The following is a 21,929-nucleotide window of genomic DNA, read 5'->3' on the forward strand; positions in this document are numbered from 1 at the left end:
TGCCTTTATTAGCCGAGGCATAGAATATAAGAGCAAGGAGGTTATGATGGAGCTGTATAAAACACTGGTTAGGCCACAGCTGGAGTACTGTGTGCAGTTCTGGTCGCCACACTACAGGAAGGATGTGATCGCTTTGGAGAGGGTGCAGAGGAGATTCACCAGGATGTTACCAGGGCTGGAGCGCTTCAGCTATGAAGAGAGACTGGGAAGATTGGGTTTGTTTTCCTTGGAGCAGAGGAGGCTGAGGGGGGACATGATTGAGGTGTACAAAATTATGAGGGGCACAGATAGGATGGATACTAAGGAGCTTTTTCCCTTTGTTGAGGGTACTATAACAAGGGGACATAGATTCAAGGTAAAAGGCGGGAGGTTTAGAGGGGATTTGAGAAAGAACTTTTTCACCCAGAGGGTGGTTGGAGTCTGGAACTCACTGCCTGAAAGGGTTGTGGAGGCAGGAACCCTCACAACATTCAAGAAGCATTTGGATGAGCACTTGAAATGCCATAGCATACAAGGCTACGGACCAAATGCTGGAATATGGGATTAGAGTAGACAGGGCTGATGGCCGGCGCGGACACGATGGGCCGAAGGGCCTCTATCCGTCCTGTATAACTCTATGACTCTATGACTCTATGACTCTCCCGATCGCCTTCCCCCCCTCTTCCGATCGCCTTCCCCCCCTCTTCCGATCGCCTTCCCCCCCTCTCCCGATCGCCTTCCCCCCCTCTTCCGATCGCCTTTCCCCCTCTCCCGATCGCCTTCCCCCCCCTCTCCCGATCGCCTTCCCCCCCCTCCCGATCGCCTTCCCCCCTCTCCCGATCGCCTTCCCCCCCTCTCCCGATCGCCTTCCCCCCCCTCCCGATCGCCTTCCCCCCCCTCCCGATCGCCTTCCCCCTCTCCCGATCGCCTTCCCCCCCTCTCCCGATCGCCTTCCCCCCCTCTCCCGATCGCCTTCCCCCCCTCTCCCGATCGCCTTCCCCCCCCCTCCCGATCGTCTTCCCCCCCCCTCCCGATCGCCTTCCCCCCCCCTCCCGATCGCCTTCCCCCCCCCTCTCCTGATCAACTTCCCCCCCCCCCCCCGATCGCCTTCCCCCCCCCCTCCCGATCGCCTTCACCCCCCCCTCCCGATCGTCTTCCCCCCCCCCCCCGATCGCCTTCCCCCCCCCTCCCGATCGCCTTCCCCCCCCCCTCCCGATCGCCTTCCCCCCCCCCCCGATCGCCTTCCCCCCCCCTCCCGATCGCCTTCCCCCCCTCCCGATCACCTTCCCCCCTCCCTCCCGATCGCCTTCCCCCCCCTCTCCTGATCAACTTCCCCTCTCTCCCAATTAGCAATGGCCCAAAATTTAAAACTGCTTCCCCAGCGAGCTGCCTGTAATCATGCAGCAGGCATCCACAGCTTGCTGGTCAAATTTAAATGAGGCCCGAGGCCCAATGTCGAGTGTACCTCGGGCCTACACATTCCAGCGCAGGGATTGTTCCCTGTGACTAGTTCGTGCCGGCAGTGCAGCACTATTTAGTTTCGTCGCCAAGAGGTCCCTCTCAGGACTTAGCTGCCATAAGACAAGAGCCACCTTAATCCAAAGAGACTCCTATTGAGATGAAGCAGCCAGTCACCTCATGTACTCCAAGGAGAAGCACTAGATTAGTCTTAAGATCTTATAGTTCACATTCTGTCACCAAGAAGACGTATGTTTAGAATCATAGAATCATAGACTGATACAGCACAGAAGGAGGCCATTCGGCCCATCGTGCCTCTGCCGGCTCTTTGGAAGAGCTGTCTAATTTAGTCCCACACTCCAGCTCTTATAGAATCATCTAAATTGTAAGAAGCATTACGCAGATATACATACTGTGGGTTTTGAATAAAATTATGGTAGCATTAAAGCTGTTGTGTATGCAGACATTGTTTTTGGGCAAGGTTTGGGACTGGCTTTGATGAGGTGGCATGAACCAGAGCTGTGTGAGTTGATGTGCAGGGAGAAGGGTCTGTGGATAATGACAGTTTTATGTTACGAAATGGGAAGATAGAGGCAGGATTGTAATAGTCAGATGTTGTCGTCAAAAGACGGTCTTCCATATCAGACTGACATAAATTTCTCTTGAAGCCAGCAACAGGTTGTCCTCCACTCCTTCATAACTACTGCTCCTCTTGCTGATACCCTTTCCTGCTGTTGGGGGTCTCCGTCCTCTGGGACCTCCATGAGGAGGTTTCTTTGTAGGGTGAAGTTGTGCAGCATGCTGCAGATCACCATGATCCTCAAGACCCTTGCCAGACTATATTACAGGACCCCACAATCAATCCAAACACCTGAAGCATGCCTTCAACAAGCCTCTGGGAATACTTAGTAATGATTCTAGTAGATGAATGGACCTAATTATAGTGCTACTCAGGTGGGGTCCTGGGAAAATCCACCGGTGTCATCATCCAAAGATGCAGTGGACAGTGTTTATCTCTGAGGAGATTTTTTTCTTGTATTAAAGAGTGGTGATACCTTGGAATTCCTTGAAGTAAAGGTATTGTGGCAGTTGCTAGGGAAGTGAGCATTCACTTGTATGACGTTGTGCTACTGGTGACAAACAAGCTGTGTGTTGAGTGTGTGCATGATTTACTGTTGATGTGTGGCTGTCCATTGCTGAAAGGAACATGTGTGGTCACCCGGGTGCCATTTGTAACTCCCTAGACTGGGAGAAATCCTGCCAGTTGGTAAAATTGTAGTGCTGTGTCGTGTTGGTACTGGTTGTCCGTGCCTTGCATTACAAATGCCATCAGCAGCAGCCTGTTACGACCAGTCGTATAGGTGTTAAGGGTGGCGGTGGCCGGCTGGCTGCTGGTCAGCTTGCAATATGTGGCATAAACCTGTTAAAAGCTTCCCTCGCAAAGTGAAGCATCTGCAAGCACTGCTTGATGGTCAAATCCAGGCAGGAATACTCTGTCTGTATTCTCTGATTTGGGGGTATTGGTGGCTGGGTGCCATGCGCCTGTGGTGCAGCCTCATCAGCATGGTCTTTCTCCACTGCTCCGCCTTCTCCTCTTCTTCCAAGAAGCAAAGATAGAGGCGAATCCCCAATCGGAAACCTCTTGTGCCCCGTCTGAAAAGGGAGAGAAAATAAAAAAGAAAGACTTGCTTTTATACAGAGCCTTTCACGGCCTCCAGACGTCCCAACCTGCTTTACAGCCAATTAATTACTTTTTGAAGTGTAGTCATTGTCGTAATCTAGGAAACACAGCAGCCAATTTGCGCACAGCAAGCTCCCACAAACAGCAATGTGGTAATGACCAGATAATCTGTTTTTTAGTGATGTTGCTTGAGGGATAAATGTTGGCCAGGACATCGGGGTGAACTCCTCTTCTTCGAAAATAGTGCCGCGGGATCTTTTACATCCACCTGAGAGGGCAGACGGGGAAGACCAAATGGCAGTCTTTCAGCAAGTAGCACCAAGAATGATGGCAAAGCAGGTGGTACCAGTTAAAAATCAAAAAGAAACAACAAAAGTAACAATAATAAAGTTGAACAGCAACAGTAACTGAACAAACTTGTTCATTTAAACTTCCAACCTCAGATCTAGCAACCGTGGACTTAGGTTTTATGTTGGTGTGGTTAACACTCGGTGGAAATGAGGTGGAAATGGAGTGTTTGAGATCACCATGTCATTTACGTGCACCCACTCTAAAATGGGCATATGCTTTGGATGTCCACTTAAAATGATAGTGGAAAATATGGCAGGTGCGAAAATGGCTGGGAATGCAGCATAATGGATCCCTGATCCATTTTCCTCTCCGTCTGGCCAATTATCTAGTCTGTTCTTTTCATCGATTCCATTTTCAAAGGTACACCATCTTCATATAAAAGTGTTTGGCAAACCTCTTTCCCATTTGTGATTGGACACAAAATGCAACGAAGTAAATTGTGCCAAAATCCGTCACTGCATCAGCTGCACATAACATCACATGATGAAAATAACGCAGGATCTTGCTTTTCATCTCCCTCCCTGAACAGGGGAAAGTTTGTCAAACACCCTTTTTCCCACAGAGACAGTTTCACCTCACATTATTGTCCTTTTAAAAAAAAATACAATACAATACAGATATTGGGCAGAATTTTCAATTAAAGTGACACCAGCTTCCCAACTCCAGGGGGCGGCAGTAGGAAACTCTTTGGGAGCTATTCCACAAACCCCCCACTATCCTCGCCCATTTCCAGGATTTTCCGCCAGAAGCGACAAGGGAACATAGAATACGTTTGTCTGAAGTAAAGAAAGTGCTGGAAGTTCCATAGAGGTCCCATCAATGTCTGGAAGAGTAAAATAAGTTAATGTTTTAGGTGGGATCCGTCATCAAAGTGTTGAATGGACACGATGTAAATCACAGCCATTATTAAGCTGAACCTCCTGTTAATTCACATATTAGGGTATAAAATGGAGCTATTAAAAGAAATTAGCACATTCTATCAACTATAATAAAAACAGAAAATGCTGGAAATACTCAGCAGGTCAGGCAACATCTGTGAAGAGAGAAACAGAGTTAACATTTCAGGTCGATGACCCTTCAATCAGAACTGTCGACTATAAACTGGTACACTTGTTATCCTGAATTACCACGGCGATTTGCTTCATAAAGCTTGGGGTTGACTGGAGTCAGTTGATACGTGCACAGTTCTGGGTATTATTAATAATCCTATTACAGCAGTAAACATGAACTTAATTAACCCCAATAATTTTGCTCCAGTTCACCACGAATGAAGCGGTCACCTCAGTGCCTTCGACTTGTTATCAGAAATTGAATTCTGGGCAGCTTTCTGAAAATCAGTGGCACAAGCGAAAGCTTTGGTTTGATGCCAATCTGAGGGCAGCTGCAACTAAGTAATGATGATGAACCGTCACTCCCCTATCCCTGGCATAGACATGGAGGCAATTTAGGCAGTAATTGGGAAATGTATTGCCGCAAAAAAAGTTCAAAGCAGTGGTTATGTTACTGGACTAGTAATCAGGAGGCCTGGGCTAATAATTCAGTAGACCGTGAGTTCAAATATCCACCGTGGCAGTTTGAGAATTTGAATTCTGTTTAAATAATCTGGAAATAAAAAAGACTGGTCTCAGTAAAAGTTGCCATGAGGCTGTCGGATTGTCATAACAACCCATCTGGTTCACTAATGTCCTTTAGGGAAGAACACTCGATTTGGTGACTTGAGTCCCACACCCTATGTGGCTGACTCTTAACTACCCTATGAAGTGGCCTAACAAGGTAGTCGGTTGTATCAAACAGTTACAATGAACAGCATTGTTGGAGTACCTTCACCACATGGACTGCAGCTGTTCAAGACGAAGACCCACCACCACCTTCTCACGCCAACTAGGGATGGGCAATAAACGCTGGCCTTGCTAGCGACGCCCACATCCCAAGAATGAATTAAAAAAAACTATATATGCACAAGCTATTTTTATTTTGCTTCAAAAGCGTCCCCCATCAATGGCAGGCGCAGGGCACAAAGGCTGCACATGGTGGGAAATAAAGAGCCAGAAACAAAGTGGCACTACCCTCCCCGCCAAGCAGAAACGGGGCAGGTGGGCCCCTAAAACCGAGGGATTACTTACCCTCTTGGATGTCACCCAGTTTCCGCCACCTGCAGGGTTCAGCAAGCGGCTGAGGTGCCCGCCTAAAACGAGCAGAGGTGAGGGGGAAGGGGGGGGGGGGCCTCATGAATCTGTGCAAATTGGGGTCCTATTACATCAGTAGGATCCCGATTGCATTTTGACGCGAGCTTGCGCAGGGAAGCCATTGCGGCTTTCCCGCCAGGTGAAGCTGCAAGGAAGGAAGAAGGGGCCCAAAAGGAAAGTGGAAAACCTTCCTCCGAGGGGCCAGGAGGAGCAGAAGTGCTCCTCTAAGCCCCGCTAGGAAAGTCGTGGCCTCCCCCCACTCCCCTGTCCCCTTCAACGAGACCCCCTCGAATCCTCTTCCCAACACTCCAACACTTACCCACAAGTCGACGGCCGCTCTGCGCCCTCTCCCCACCCGTGCTGGGGCAGAAAGCGGACGGCGGAATTTAAATGAGTCCTGGCGGTTAAAATCGGCAAAAGCCTCCAGCTGCTGCTGACAGGGAATTAACTCTCCCTTCGGAAAACTGCTCCGAGTAAAACTCCATCTTAAATCACTACTAACAATACACTTGTTACAATAGGAGTCACACGGGTTCATTGTATGCAGTTGGCATAAAGGTGTTTCTTTGTGCATTGACAAGTCTCCGTGATTTCAAAATTTCCCTTACTCTACTGTATTGCAGAAATGTGATCACTATCTTGGTCTTTCGCTAACTGCAGCAGAGTTTGAAATGTTTGATTGGGAGGATCTTGTTTCTGACTTTGCTGTTGTTACATCACCTTCTGCCTTCCGCTGTGAGGTCTGAATTATTCTCTTGATTTATGATTTTTCTTTGTTGAAATGCTTGGTTTACACTCGCAGACTCCACTGTAATCTCTTCGTTGTCACCGGTGAATCGGAGTTTGTGCGAAGGATAAGTCAGATGGAATTCTCGAGCACCGTGCATTGCAGCCAGTGCAAGAAAGGAAAAACTCCCATTGTCAAGGATATTTTCCAAGGATATATGTGGAATATTTTCCACACAAGTGCACAACATCTTAATAATATCACTCCTCAGTACGGCACTGAAGTGTCAGCCTGGATTCTGTGCTCAAATCTCTGGAGTGGGGCTTGAACTGGGATTAATCCCCTAACTGAGCTGAGTTAGCTGATCTCAGTTGAGATTGCAGTGGGGCACCACAATTGACCTCAGAGTCCTGGTGGGGAGGGGAATGAGGTGGGGGTAGGGGAGGGGAACGGGGGGAGGTGGGGGTAGGGGAGGGGATCGGAGGGAGGTGGGGAGGGGAGGGGAACGGAGGGAGGTGGGGGAGGGAGGGGAACGGAGGGAGGTGGGGGAGGGGAACGGAGGGAGGTGGGAGAGGGGAGGGGAATGGAGGGAGGAATCAGCTCGGTTTGTTGTTCCTGATCGCCATCTAGTGACCCTTGTAGGAAAGTACACGTGTGTGAAAGTTGGGGGAGATCGGATCAGGCTCAGATGTGGTGTCTGATCCTCTTCCCACCACACAGTCGAATAGCCTGCTAACGCTCAGTGTTAACATTAAACTAATTAAAGCCGAATTATTAACCCTTTATCAGCTAGGAACGAGTTTAAACCAGTGGTTAAGAAAGAGGAATCTTTTGGAGAGTCAGATCTTGGTGGCTATTTTCATTAATCAACTTGGAAATGTATTAATTCCATGGAGTACAATTTATAATTGGCAGCAAGGATTACAGCAGAGTGCAAATTAAATCTATAATAAGGGCAAAGAGATGTCACTCTGCATGTGACAAATCCATGTCTTTCTCACCCCCAGTCTCAACTATTCTGACGCTCTCCTTGCCAGCCTCCTATTCTACAGGCCCTCTAAGTTCCATCTCATCCAAAACTCTGATGCCGGTATCCTCACCCACACCAAGTCCGAGTCACCCACCATCCTCGCCCTCACTGACTTACATTGACTACCAGTCTGGCTAACTCCTCAAGTTTAATAATCTCATCCTTGTGTTTAAATCCCTCCGTAGCCTCATTCCTCCCTATCTCTGTAACTTCCTCCAGTGCTACAAAGTCCACCCTCACGAACTCACCGTTCCTCAGACTCTTGCGCACCCCTCTCTTTTCACCCCACCATTGGCAGCCATGCCTTCACTTGCCTAGGCTCCATGCTCTGGAATTCCCTCCCTAAACCCCTCCGCCTCGCCAACTCCCCCTCCTCCTTTAAGACCCTGTTTCAAACCCACCCCTTTGATCAAGCTTTTGGTCACCCATCCTATCTCCTTTGGCCGCATCGGTTATTTCCTTATATCTCTGTGAGGTGTGTTTTCTACGTTAAATGCACTATATAAAGGCAAGTTGTTGCTCATGTCTATTGTAAAAAAAGGCCTGTTTTGCAATTTCCGTGGAAAGAAGAATTTCAGCTCCTAAATGGCTTCGGGGAAGGCTGTTTTTTTAGTGCAAACCCCAGACAACCCAGATGATTTGTTAAAGATAGTCACCATTGCTAATGAAAATGAAGTAACATTGTTGAATAGACCAAATGTCAAAAATGCTTGAAACATGTGATAATACATTCTACTCACACTTAAATTATATTTTAAACAAAATATTGCCCTATTCATCCCAGCGGAACCCTGCTTGTATTAAATTTATTACACTTATTTTTCCTTTTAATCCCAACCCTTATTCTTTCCATTGAAAATATTAGTTTCTTAATTTTGCATCTATGAGAATCTAACCAACATAAATACAATTCTCTGAACTTTCCAGTAGTCTTAAACTGTCCTTTTTGCACAAATAAGAAATGGAATTTCAGCGAATAAATTCGTTTTGCATTAGACCATGCTTTAAATGACCCCCTCTTGAGTGTATAAAAAGTTGTAGAAAATTCATCATCTACTCAGCAAGAGTATAATATATTAGGTAATAACCCAGTTCAGAGGATGTGATCACTGTACAGGGATTAGTGAAGGATGGTCTATGGATCAATAATGCTATTCCTAATCTCTCGGACTGATCATGATGGAAGGTTATCCAGCATTGAGCTCGGTTACAACTAGCTCTGCAGTGCTTTACATTCGGAACCTCTGATCCACATGCCTGATAAGGTAAGTGTTTATGTTACTTTGCAATGGTTTACTAGAAAAAAGGTGAAAAGAATTCACCTGCAACATATGTTGATTGAGAAAAATGTTCAGCAAACATTAAAAAAGTATGAGGAGAATATAAAATGCTTGCACGGAAATGTCACTTCAAAAAGAACATAAATAGTTCTGCACATGAACACTTTGTTTCAAATTAAACATTGGATCACAGATAAAATAAAAAATGCTTCAAATATAGTTTGGCAATAAGAATATTTAAAAGTTGACCAAATCAACTGATTTCAAAATAGAGCTATAAAGTAAATCATGTTGAATTTGTCCAAAAATATATTTTTGTATGTTCTTTGCTATTTTTATCCCCTATTTTTTCCAAAAATCAACTTTATTCGTGTACAATGCAAAATATAAATGCAATCCAAAAAGAAAACAGACATTCTGTACAGGTCATCAACAGAGTTTAAGGCACTGAGGTGTATTATTTCAAGTAATGTTGGCATTGGTGCAATAGATTATTACACTTCAAAAAATGCCTCACTAAGGTTCACAGTTACTGTTTGGCACTGGTACATTCAGTTTTTATGCACATCATTACATTTCAGAGAAGATTTACATTTACATTGAGTTGCGTTGTGTTCATTTTGTCTTATTTTATTTACTGGGTGACAAACATCTTAAGCATTCGATACAGGGTATTAGTGTTACACTACGCCTGCTTTACGTGTGGTACGATAAATTACCCTGATTGTTTTTAATAAAAGATACCGGAACAAGAGATTTATTCTGCTTTAATGAAATCCAAGCCTAATGGGTTTCTTATCCCTGACAATGTGACAAGTTATAGCACAGCAGTGGCAGCATGTACAGCGTAGCAGACAGCAAGTGACAGCAGGAAGTCAAGTCTGCGATCAAAATGACTCTTAGCTCAGGCCTTTCCTTATAAAAATCAGAACTGCTTCAGTTGCATTTATGAGAAACTTATTTCTGGGTGATGTGATACCCTGAGAATGAATTGGCCTCTACGAGGATGGTGAGAGGGATTTAAAATACTTAGGTGAAGTCAGACTGCTTCAAGAAACAGTATTAATCCTATTATGGGGGAAGATGATTCAGCCAGGCTTCCATACATCACATCAAAAGGCTTTAAAGCTGCAATGCCCCCAAGTATTACACTGAAATTTTAGATTAAGCCTTGATCGTCTTGCAATATATTTCAAATTTTGGCAGCCAAGCTTGATATCCTCTAAAAACTTTTACAAGAAAATTCTTCAAAAGAGTACACAGGTTAATTTTACCAGTGTGTGCTCTGGTTCCTCCTGCAGACCTTTATGCTGCTGTGTCCTGGCCGTGTTCGGCGGTGTATATTTTTGTCTTCTTTCTCCTTGGTGCAATGTGCATGCGCATATGCCGATCACAGTAAGACATAAATGGTACAGAAATGAGATTTTAAATGTGTGCTAATGAGACACATGACACAATAAAGGGGCTAATTCAGGGTTCCTCAGATAATGACTCATTAACAACATGTCTCACAGCAGCAGCTGTGGTGATGTAAAGCCAGCGAGAAAGAGAGTCAGAACCGGGAGTTTAAGGATCCCAAATTTGTTGTAGTTGATTTTAAAATACAACATTTGATCCGACAAGAAAGACCTGATGCTCGCAACACTTTGGCACAGTGTGGTTACTGAACTGAACGGACACTCTGAAAACGCGACTTGCTAATCAGAAAAAGTGGAGCTACCTGAAACAATGTGGTGCTCGCTACCACATGGAGCAGTTAAGAGGAAGCTAGATAAACACATGAGGGAAAAAGGAATAGAACGATATCCTGATAGGGTTAGATGCATAAACACCAGCATAGATCAGTTGGGCCGAATGGCCTGTTTCTGAGCTGTACATTCTATGTAAAGGGCAAAGTGAAGGTGTCGTGCATTTAGAGGGAGCCAGTCTAAAAGTCAAACCGGTAGGAAAGGACTGCAATTCCCCATGGGAACCTTGGTCGTAATTCTGGCAGATTTTAACTGCTGGGCCTCCTTTGAAGGCCGGCGGTCGCTGTTTTGGGAGGACAGTGGCAAATGGCCGGCGGGGGGAGGGAACACAGATCAGACTGCCGGCAACAAGGTAATTCCAGCGGGAGGGGTTGCTGTGAGGGTCTGGCGTCTGAGCGGTGGGGGGGAGAGCCTGCAGAAGCTTGGACTTTCATTGTGGATTCCTGCTTCTGACTGCTATAAAGTGCAGTCTGCTGGAGGTGCACGTGTACAGCAGGCGAGACAGAATGAAGCTTGGCTACGCTGCCCTCAACGGTTGGCAAGGCTGCCGACACACACTGTCAAATAGCTCACACGTGAATAATGCCACTTGGAGACAATTGCTGTACGTGGAACCTTAATACAATAAAGGAATTCGTGCCTTCAGGAAAGGCAGGGGAAAAGTGAAAATAACTGCACCAGTTCAAACTTCAGCAGGTCCAGTTATTGAAAAGTCCCTGATGCTGTGGGATGGCAGGGGGGTGGGGGGAACGGGACCGGAAACATTTACACTGTTGCCAGCACCGTGCACACAGCCAGAGAAAATGGCAGCTTATCGTTTCCAGCACAGTGAAAATCAAACAGGCACAAGTGTCACAGAGGGAAAGTGACTGTACACCAGACGAACTATGTCCACCGCTGCAATATAAATACAGTAATACTCCAGGTTATTTTAAAATTTCTCCTAGGATTGGATTAGGAAAGAAATTTGATCAGCTGTAATCACATGCAAAAAAACAGTGATGGACCCCTTAATGACTCTGCTGGTTAAGCAGCCGAGCCTTCCTGTATAAGAAGGTCCTGGGTTCAGACCCTGGTCTATGTTGAGTCGGTTGATCTCCAGGGCGTTGGTAGGGGATGCTAAAATTGACCTGAGTGCCACTGGACAAGGGAGGAGGCGAAAAACCAGAGCTTCCTGCTTGTTATTACTGTCCAGCAAACCATGTTGGACGTGCACGTGTGCTGATGGCTGGTGTGGACAGGATCGCGCTCTGCTCTAATGCTCCCATGAGATCGGCCAGCCCGCCTACCAACTTTTAGGCTCCGGCTGTCCTGTGGTCACTTCGGCAGTGTTCGGTATGCCAGCAAGGAGTTAATCGCCTGGCATTTCCGTGAGGGTTCTCCCGCTGCCCCGCCGTAGCTCTGGCGGGAGAAAGTAAACTGCCATTCACACCGTTTCTCTCGGGCTTCCCCCTATAATCCACTGAAGTAATGGAGATCGTAAATCCCATCGTGGAAATTATATCGGCCCTGAAATTCCATGCCGAAAATGGCCTCTACATGATTTCAGGGCCATATGCCGCATGAAAGAGTTTCCTCCTGAGTTACACTAGTTTTCCGTCATTACTCATGTTTCCTCCAGAGTTATACTAGTTGTCCGTCATTACTCGGAATGTTACTGCCAGAAACCCGGGCACAGAACCCAAGAGCCCCATGGCTGTGCGCCCACCAGAGCTCGGATCGAACAAACCTCTGATACGGAGGTTTCGCTGCCAGGACCGTTCTGGAGGAGTTCTGCAGCACAGCCCCGAAAGAGTCTCCAAATTTTGCGGTGGTCTGCTGCATGCTCCATAACTTTGCCCTGCAAAGGAGCCAACTCTTGGAACCACCTGCGGAGGAAGAAATGCAGGAGCTGCAAGATGAGGATGGTGAGGGAGAGCGGGGTGAACAATGGCACCAGCTACAATAGCTGTGAGGTTTAGTAGAGGTTTACCTGCAGATACCCTCCCCTCCCCAATGCACCAACCATCCCTCCTCCCATCACACCAAGGTCCTTACACCCACCACATTAATGCCCTCAAAGTGTATACCTTCTTGGGTCCTATACTACCATCACTGTGAAAGTTTCAAAAATTGATTCTCAGCATATGGGTGTCGCTGGCGAGGCCGGCATTTATTGCCCATCCCTAATTGCCCTTGAGAAGGTGGTGGTGAGCCGCCTTCTTGAACTGCTGCAGTCCGTGTGGTGAAGGTTCTCCCACAACACTGTTAAGTAGGGAGTCCCAGGATTTTGACCCAGTGGGCGAAGAAGGAACTTGGATAGATATCATTTACATTTTTGGAGATGGAGGATTTTAAATTAGAGCTTAGTGGCACCTAGTGTTGCACAACTGAAAACACACCAACAAATGGATTTCACTTTTAGTGAAAATTCCCACAGTCTGTAGATTTCCAGCTCTGTCTCCTGAATAATCCAGCCCACTGCATCAACCAGGGAAAGATTTTCAAGCTCCTGACAATATAGTTCAGCAAATTATTTTCTGCTGTTAGATTTACTGAGATGTGCTAAATTGAGGTGAATTCAAAGAGTTGGTAATGACAGTCTCTTCAATGCTATTCTTGTAGTCAGACTAGCACTTTTGCTATAATAGGATCTTCATGGACACTTGAATGTTCTTTTCTTATCCCAAGGCAGGTCTGGGCCATGGTGGAATTTGCCCTCACCCTGTTGGGCAGTCCATCTGCCTCAAACATAGCTCCTGACATCGGAAGGGACAAGGTTGGGGGGAGGGAATTCCCACACTGGGGATTTCCTCGGTTCCGATTTCCCCACTGCAGAGTGCCCCGAAGGCTAGGTGAACCTGGCATATAGCCGCGCTCAGTGGTGGAGGTGGTCTGACTTGGACCCCCAATAATACCGGCAGCTCTGTCATTGAAATTGGCCCCCCTTATAAACTGGGCCTGAAGAAATAACTAAAATTTCTAATGGTGCCAGCTGCTGCACTAACAGCTGGCCACCATCACTTGTCCTGCCCCCTTCCTCTGTCTGGTACCCCAGATGCACCCATAGTTGCACGGGCTCATGACAAACCCATGTAAATGAGATGACCTTCCCCCCCCCCCCCATCCCTGATCCTCTGGTGGGATCAGGAGCAGAGGTCACCGGTGCCTACTCCGCACACCTCTGCTGGTGGAGAGGGCCATGCATTTTTGGGGCCATTGCGTCATAGAGCTTTCCAATATCGACTTCGGATTTCACCGCCTAAAAAAGTCATGGAAGTTAGTGGGACAGGATATGACCTATCTGAAACCATGCTGGCTGCCACTTTTTAGGTTATTTTCATAAAGGTACTCAACTTTGCTCCTAATGATCGATTTCAAGGTAAGGCTAATGGATCTGTAGTTAACTTGAAAATAGATATTATGCTGGCTTGTTCCCACTTCAATGGGACCTCCTCCAAACCCATATAGAGCTTCCTCTATATGTCGTCTGCTGCTAGTGTCTTCTGTAGTGAATACTTCCAGGAAGTAATCATTTAGTATGCCAACTATTTTAAGTTTATCCTCAGTTTCAACCCCATTTTAATCCTTAAGAGTCCCAATTCTTCCTTGATAACCATCTTACTGCTATAATACTGGAAGAAATTCTTACTGTTGTGATTGGCTTCTACAGCTCTGCTCATTTCCAGTTACCTCTTTGCTCCTCCGACCATATTTTTATATTTTTGGGAGATTCCTGTATTCTTCCCAGTCGCGCTCTCAATTTTTTTCCTGAGGGTAGTTTTTCTTGCTTATTTCTCTTCATATTGTCTGATAGAATTTACAGCACGGAAGGAGGCCATTTAGTCATTCATGCCTGAGCCAATACTATCTCCTTAACTGGAGCTATCTACTCCAATCCTATTTATCGACTCTGTCCGCATATCCTTGATTTAATTCTTCTTCAGATACTTTTCCAATTCCCCCTTTTAATTGATATCATTGTTTCTGCCTCAGCAGTCAATCGCAGTAAGTCATCCCAAATCTAAAAACTCTATGTGTGGGAAAGATGTCTTGTAACTTCCCACTTCATTCTTCTCATGCTGATCCTGAATTTATGCCCCCTTGTTATCAACTAATTGGAAACAATCTTCCACTGTTGTTTTTCTCACGAGCTTTCATTTTCTCTTTTGAGAATCTTTTCAGCTTTCGTTAAAAGAAAAGCTTCAATTTTTCAAGCCTTTCTTTATAATTATAACCTCTTATTCCTGGTATCATTCTAGTGAATCTACACTGCACCATCTCCGTGGCTGTAATACACTTCCGATAAGGGGGCACCGAGAACTGCATGCAATACTCCAACTGTGGCCGAACCAACGTCTTGTGCAAATTCAACATCACATCCTTGCTTTTTTATTCACTGTCCCTCTTTATAATACCCAGAACTATATCTTGCTTTTATTTGGTCTTTTCGACATTCACTCATACCTTTTGAAGATCTATTTATTTGCATTCCTTGATCGCTCTATTCCTCCAATCTCTTGAGAATCTTACCATTTAGGGTGTACTTTCTTTCACTGTTCTTCTTTCCAAAGTGTATTTTTCTGCGTTGAACTACTTTCACTACCTATCTGCCCACTCCGCTAACCTATCGATCTCCTCCTGGAATCACCTGCATTTTTCCTCACAGTTTGCCATGCCGATTTGGTATCATCAGCAAATTTTGATATCATTCCTTGTGCCTACGTCCAAATCATTTATATAAATGGGAAACAAAAGAGGGACCAGCACAGATCCAGTACACCACATATCACCAATCTGAAAAACATTGGCCCAGAAATTGCTTAGAAAAGAACGGTGAGCTCAATAGCGCTCCCATGGATCCTAGCTTCGCTTGAACTGATGCTGGGCTCTTCTCCGCTTCCTATTCAAAGAATTGCACAAGACTGCAGTAAGTTAGTGGGTTAGTATAAATCTATAGAGCGGTGAGCACTGTTGGTGCCCTGTACCCAAGTCCAGGTCATTAATATATATCAAATAGAGAAGTGGTCCTAATACCATCCCCTGAGGGTATACTTACCCCCAGTCTGAGAAACAACTATTCACCACTACTCTCTGTTTTCTGTCCTTTAGCCAATTTTGTATTCACGCTGCCTCTGTCCCTTTAATCTCATGGGCTTTAATTTTGCTGACAAGTCTATTATGTGGTACTTTATCAAATGCCTTTTGAAAGTCCATATACACATCAATCGCACTACCTTTAGCAACCCTTTCCATTACTTCATCAAAGAACTCAATCATAGAATCAAAAGGTTACAGCACAGAAGGAGGCCATTTGGCCCATCGAGTCCATGCCGGCTCTATGCAAGAGCAATCCAGCTAGTCCCGCTTCCCCGCCCTATCCCTGTAGCTCTGCAAATTTCAACTACTTATCCAGTTCCCTTTTGAAGGCCATGATTGAATCTGTCTCCACCACCCCCTCGGGCAGTGCATTTTACAATCTATATTAACGATTTGGAGGAGGGGACCGAGTGCAACATATCAAAATTTGCAGATGATACAAAGATGGGAGGGAAAGTAGAGAGTGAGGAGGACATAAAAAACCTGCAAGGGGATATAGACAGGCTGGGTGAGTGGGCGGAGATTTGGCAGATGCAACATAATATTGGAAAATGTGAGGTTATGCACTTTGGCAGGAAAAATCAGAGAGCAAGTTATTTTCTTAATGGCGAGAGACTGGAAAGTACTGCAGTACAAAGGGATCTGGGGGTCCTAGTGCAAGAAAATCAAAAAGTTGGTATGCAGGTGCAGCAGGTGATCAAGAAAGCCAACGGAATGTTGGCTTTTATTGCTCGGGGGATAGAATATAAAAACAAGGAGGTATTGCTGCAGTTATATAAGGTATTGGTGAGACCGCACCTGGAATACTGCATACAGTTTTGGTCTCTATACTTAAGAAAAGACATACTTGCTCTCGAGGCAGTACAAAGAAGGTTCACTCGGTTAATCCCGGGGATGAGGGGGTGGACATATGAGGAGATGTTGAGTAGATTGGGACTCTACTCATTGGAGTTCAGAAGAATGAGAGGCGATCTTATTGAAACATATAAGATTGTGAAGGGTCTTGATCGGGTGGATGCAGTAAGGATGTTCCCAAAGATGGGTGAAACTAGAACTAGGGGGCATAATCTTAGAATAAGGGGCTGCTCTTTCAAAACTGAGATGAGGAGAAACTTCTTCACTCAGAGGGTGGTAGGTCTGTGGAATTTGCTGCCCCAGGAAGCTGTGGAAGCTACATCATTAGATAAATTTAAAACAGAAATAGACAGTTTCCTAGAAGTAAAGGGAATTAGGGGTTATGGGGAGCGGGCAGGAAATTGGACATGAAGCTGAGTTCGGATCGGTCAATGCCCTGTGGGTGGCGGAGAGGGCCCAGGGGCTATGTGGCCGGGTCCTGCTCCGACTTCTTGTGTTCTTTGGATTTGTGGTTGGGATCAGATCAGCCATGATCTTATTGAATGGCGGAGCAGGCTCGAGGGGCCGATTGGCCTACTCCTGCTCCAATTTCTTATGTTCTTATGTTCTTATTCCAGATCCTAACCACTCGCTGTGTATAAAAGATTTTCCTCATGTCACCTTTGGTTCTTTTGCCAATCACCTTTAATCTATGTCCTCTGGTCCTTGACCATTCCGCCAATGAGAACAGTTTCTCTCTATCTACTCTACCTAGACCCTTCATGATTTTGAATACCTCTATCAAATCTCCTTGCAACCGTCTCTGTTCCAAGGAAAACAACCCCAGCTTCTCCAGTCTATCCATGTAATTAAAGCCCCTCATCCTGGGAACCATTCTAACAAATCTCTTCTGCACCCTCCCTAAGGCCTTCATATCTTTCCTAAAGTGCGGTGCCCAGAACAATACTCCAGTTGTGGCTGAACCAGTATTTCATAATGGTTCATCATAGGATAAACCGTCACTTGGAAAGGCATGGTTTAATCAGGGATAGTCAGCATGGATTTGTTCAGGGAAGGTCATGCCTTACAAATCTGATTGAATTCTTTGAGGAAGTGACAAGGAGGATTGATGAGGGTAGTGCAGTGGATGTTGTCTACATGGATTTTAGTAAGGCATTTGACAAGGTCCCACATGGCAGACTGGTCAGAAAGGTCAAAACCCATGGGATACAGGGAAATGTGGCAAATTGGATTCAAAATTGGCTCAGTAACAGGAAACAAAGGGTAAAAGTCGATGGATGTCTTTCCGAATGGAAATCTGTTTCCAGTGGTGTGCCAGAGGGCTCAGTGTTGGGTCCCTTTCTGTTTGTGGAATATGTTAATGATTTGGACTTGAATGTAGGGGGCATGATTGGCAAATTTGCAGATGACACAAAAATTGGACTTGTAGTTGATAGTGAAGAGGATAGCTGTAGACTCCAAGAAAATATCAATGGGTTGGTGGAGTGGGTGGAAAAGTGGCAAATGGAGTTCAACCTGGAGAAGTGTGAGGTAATACACTTAGGGAGGGCAAACAGTAAAAGGAAATACGCAGTAAACGGGAATATATTGAGAGGGGTAGATGAAGTGAGAGACCTTGGAGTGCATGTGCACAGGTCCCTGAAGGTGGCAGTACAGGTAGATAAGGTTGTGAAGAAGGCATACGGAATGCTCTCCATTATTAGCCGAGATATAAAATACAAAAGCAGGGATGTAATGATGGAACTGTATAAAACGTTGGTAAGGCCACAGCTGGAGTATTGTGTGCAGTTCTGGTCACCACATTACAGGAAGGACGTAATTGGTCTGGAGAGAATGCAGAGAAGATTTATAAGAATGTTGCCAGGGCTTGAAAACTGCAGCTACGAGGAGAGATTGGATAGGCTGGGGTTGTTTTCCTTGGAGCAGAGGAGGCTGAGAGGAGACTTGATTGAGGTATACAAAATTATGAGGGGCCCAGGTAGAGTAGACAGGAAGTACCCGTTTCCCCTAGCAGAGAGTTCAAGAACTAGAGGACATAGATTTAAGCTGATTGGCGGAAGGATTAGAGGGGACATGAGGAAAAACATTTTTACCCAGAGGGTGGTGGGTGTATGGAATTCGCTGCCCGAATTGGTGGTAGAGGCAGGGACCCTCAACTCTTTTAAAAAGTATCTCGACCTGCACCTAAAGTGCTGTAGGCTGCAGGGCTACGGACCGGGTGCTGGAAGGTGGGATTAGAATGGGCATCTGGTTGTTCTTCCAGCCGGCGTAGACACGATGGGCTGAATGGCCTCCTTCTGTGCTGTATCTTTTCTATGGTTCTATGATGACGTCCTTGCTTTTGTACTCTATGCCTTTATTTATAAAGCCCAGGATCCCGTATGCTTTTTTAATCGCTTTCTCAACCTGCCCTGCCACCTTTAATGATTTGTGCACATATACCCCCAGATCTCTCTGTTCCTGTACCCCTTTTAGAGTTGTGACCTCTAGTTTATGTTGCCTCTCCTCGTTCTTCTTCGAATCGAGTTAGTCAAACACGATTTGCCTTTAGCGAATCCGTGCTGGCTTTCATTTATTAATCCATATTTTTCCAATTAACAATGAATTTTGTCTTGGATTATTGTTTCTAAGTTTCCCCACCGCGGACGTTAGGCTGACTGGCCTGTAGTTGCCGGGTTTATCCCTCTCCCCTTTTTTGAGGGATGTAACATTTGCAACCCTCCAGCTCTGCATCGAAGGAGGATTGGAAGATTGTGGCCAGAGTCTCCCCTATCTCCCCCCTTACTTCCCTCAGCAACTTAGGATGCACCCATCCAGACCGGGTGACTTTTCTACTTTGAGCGCTGCCAATCTTTTGAGTACCTCCTCTATTTTTATCCTATCTAATTTCTCTACTACCTCCTCCTTTACTGTGACAATGGCAGCATCCTCTTCTTTAGTGAAGACAGATATAAAGAACTCATTTAGTACCTCAGCCATGACCTCTGCCTCCCTAAGGTTTCCTTTTTGGTCCCGATGGGTCCCACCCTTCTACTATATATGCTTTTAAAAGACTTCGGTTCCCTTTCATGTTACCCACTAATCTTTTCTCACACATTCTCTTTGCCCCTCTTATTTCCTTTTTCGGTTCCCCTCTGTACTTTGTATTCAACTTGGTTCTCTAATGTATTATGAACCTGACATTTATCATAAGCCTTTCCCCCTCGTGGGAATGTGTCTACTCTGTACCCAAACCATCTCCTCTTTGAAGGCCTCCCATTGCTCACTTACCTGCCAATCTTTGATTCCAATCCACCTGGACCAGGTCCCCTTTCAACCCACTGAAATTAGCCCTCCTCCAGTTGAGTATTTTCACGTTTGATTGTTCCTTGTCCTTATCCATAACTCTAAACCTAATATGCCTGTGAGGTGCTAATATAGAAAATAAATTTTCAGTACAGCCTTGGACAAATTATAAACCTTTTAATAAAGTGTTGTACATACTAATATAGAACAATCATAGAATTAATGGTAGAATAACTAAACATAATGAACAAATATAGCCAGTGAAAATTCATTACTGCTTTTACAATTGTACATTATATACACTTTTAATATTGTACACAATTTTCAGATGCAAACATATGATCAAGAGGGTGTGATTAAAGGAAGATATGTTGCCCATTTGGCACAAATTAAGTTTTATTTTTTTAAATCATGGATGAAAGAAAATAATTAAAACCAAAATCTAGTAGTATTGGATCCTGCATGCGAGGAAATGCAGCAATTTTCTTTCGCCAGCTCTAGATATGGCTGCAGTGCTTTGTAAATAAGGACACAAGTAACATCTAGTGGTTACAAATCAGTACTGCAAATAATTTTCCATTCAAAAATATATGTATATAAAATTAAGAAAAATATAGGCTCATGGGCAATCATTTTACAGAGGGAACGTGGAAAACCACCAAACTACCAATGATTCTTGTCTTTTTCCCCCCTTCTTTTAGGTGACTGCTCGCTCCTGTCTTCACGCTTCCTTCTTCAGCCCAGAGGCAGTAATACTGTCACTGTTGACCTAATGCTGGTCCTCGCCGCTGACAGGAGGTACAATCTTGGTCCCATCAGAGACCAATCAGTGTAATGTAAAGAGCCATGCCTAGCGAACTAGCTGTGAACTGGTGAAACTCACCCATAACAGCAAATTTAAATGGCACCTGCAAATCAAATTCTGGGTCCAGCAGGTGGGAATGCCAGTGATGCACCAACTTGTGGCATTTCTCTCATCCCTCTTTTTAAAAAAAAATTGTTAAGACTACATTGCCTTCAAGAAGTGATCAGTTTCTGGGATATGATTTGATGAAGCAGTTATCTCTGGAATGTTTTTGCAGTAATGGAACCATCAGGCAAATCCAAGTCTTAGTTCTTACAAATAATATGTGACTTAAATGCAGTCAAGTAAAGCTAATAGTTGAATCTTCCATTTGCTTTTACGAAGGAGAAGGCATTTTTTAAAAAAACGGAGTGGTTGAATTTCCAGAGTGGTTCTTCCAGTCGTAGGGTCTCTGCGGCTCTTCCCCCAAAGTCAAGGCGGATGATTGGGAGAACCCCTGTGGAAATGCACCCACTAAACGTTGGAGACAACTTTACTGTGGGAATGAATTGACTAAAGGCCTCTGCTTTTTTTTTCCCCTTGGGCAGCAATTACAGTTTAGAAACACACCTTTTTCAAATGTTCTACGTAGAAGTTTGAGTTTGAACGAATGAAGCGCTTCATGAATCGCAGTGTGATGAATCACGAGCCACAATCAGCGCTTTTTAAAACGTGTCCAATTTGCACTGAAGGACGCAAGCCATTTCATGTGTACACCATAAATATGTGCTTATTAAGTGTATTGCAGTTACATAGTTGGATCACAGGTCTACAAAGTGTAAGATTGACTAAAAGTCATTCTACTACTCAGCTGGCCACAAGAGGGGTCTTAAACCTTTCAACAACATAACAATGTCCAAATTTTTAGACACAACAGTGAGGTAAATATCCAACTATTGCAAAGGCTCTGTGTGTGTGTGTGTGTGTGTGTGTGTGTGTGTTTGTTCTTGCTTATCTTTATCGTTTTCACATGTTATTCAGTAGACAAGGTATTTCATTTCAGAATAAATGAGAGGAAAAATAATTGAGCATGCACGATAGACAATGAGGCCACCATTCAGTAAGGCCCGTGGTTTCATGTACCATGGTTCCGTCTTGAACGAGAAATAGATGGCATAGAGGGCCACAGCAAAGAAGTGTCCAATCAGAGTCATTGGTTCAGGAGAAAGCCTAATGGAAGGAAAGTAAACAATTAGTCATATGCAAGAATTGTAAGGAGTAACATTGCAAGAGTCCACACCAGCGTGGAGCCTTGCTAGATGTGAGCATGGGTTGCAGAATTGGCCCTGTGGTGTTACAGCACTCTGAGTCACATTCCCATCTAGCGAGGCCTCATGCCAGGAGCCTTGCCTGGTAAAATTATCCTTATTTGTAAACTTATTCATAGCATCCATATTAATAACCAATTTCATTAGTTTGATAAAGA

At 45.0% G+C, this 21,929-nt stretch overlaps 1 protein-coding gene across 1 annotated transcript in view; it reads right to left on the bottom strand.

The window, feature by feature from the left end:
* Positions 1-19,994: 19,994 nt before the first annotated feature.
* Positions 19,995-21,929, bottom strand: part of sqlea (squalene epoxidase a) — a 32,886-nt gene continuing 30,951 nt past the window's right edge. The window contains exon 12 of the mRNA XM_067976739.1: positions 19,995-21,673. Within this exon, the coding sequence (XP_067832840.1) occupies positions 21,481-21,673 (193 nt within the window). The 3' untranslated portion in view covers positions 19,995-21,480. The remainder of the gene's footprint in view (positions 21,674-21,929) is intronic.

This window comes from Heptranchias perlo, chromosome 3, assembly GCF_035084215.1.
Source record: "Heptranchias perlo isolate sHepPer1 chromosome 3, sHepPer1.hap1, whole genome shotgun sequence".
In the NCBI taxonomy this organism is placed as follows: Eukaryota; Metazoa; Chordata; class Chondrichthyes; order Hexanchiformes; family Hexanchidae; genus Heptranchias; species Heptranchias perlo.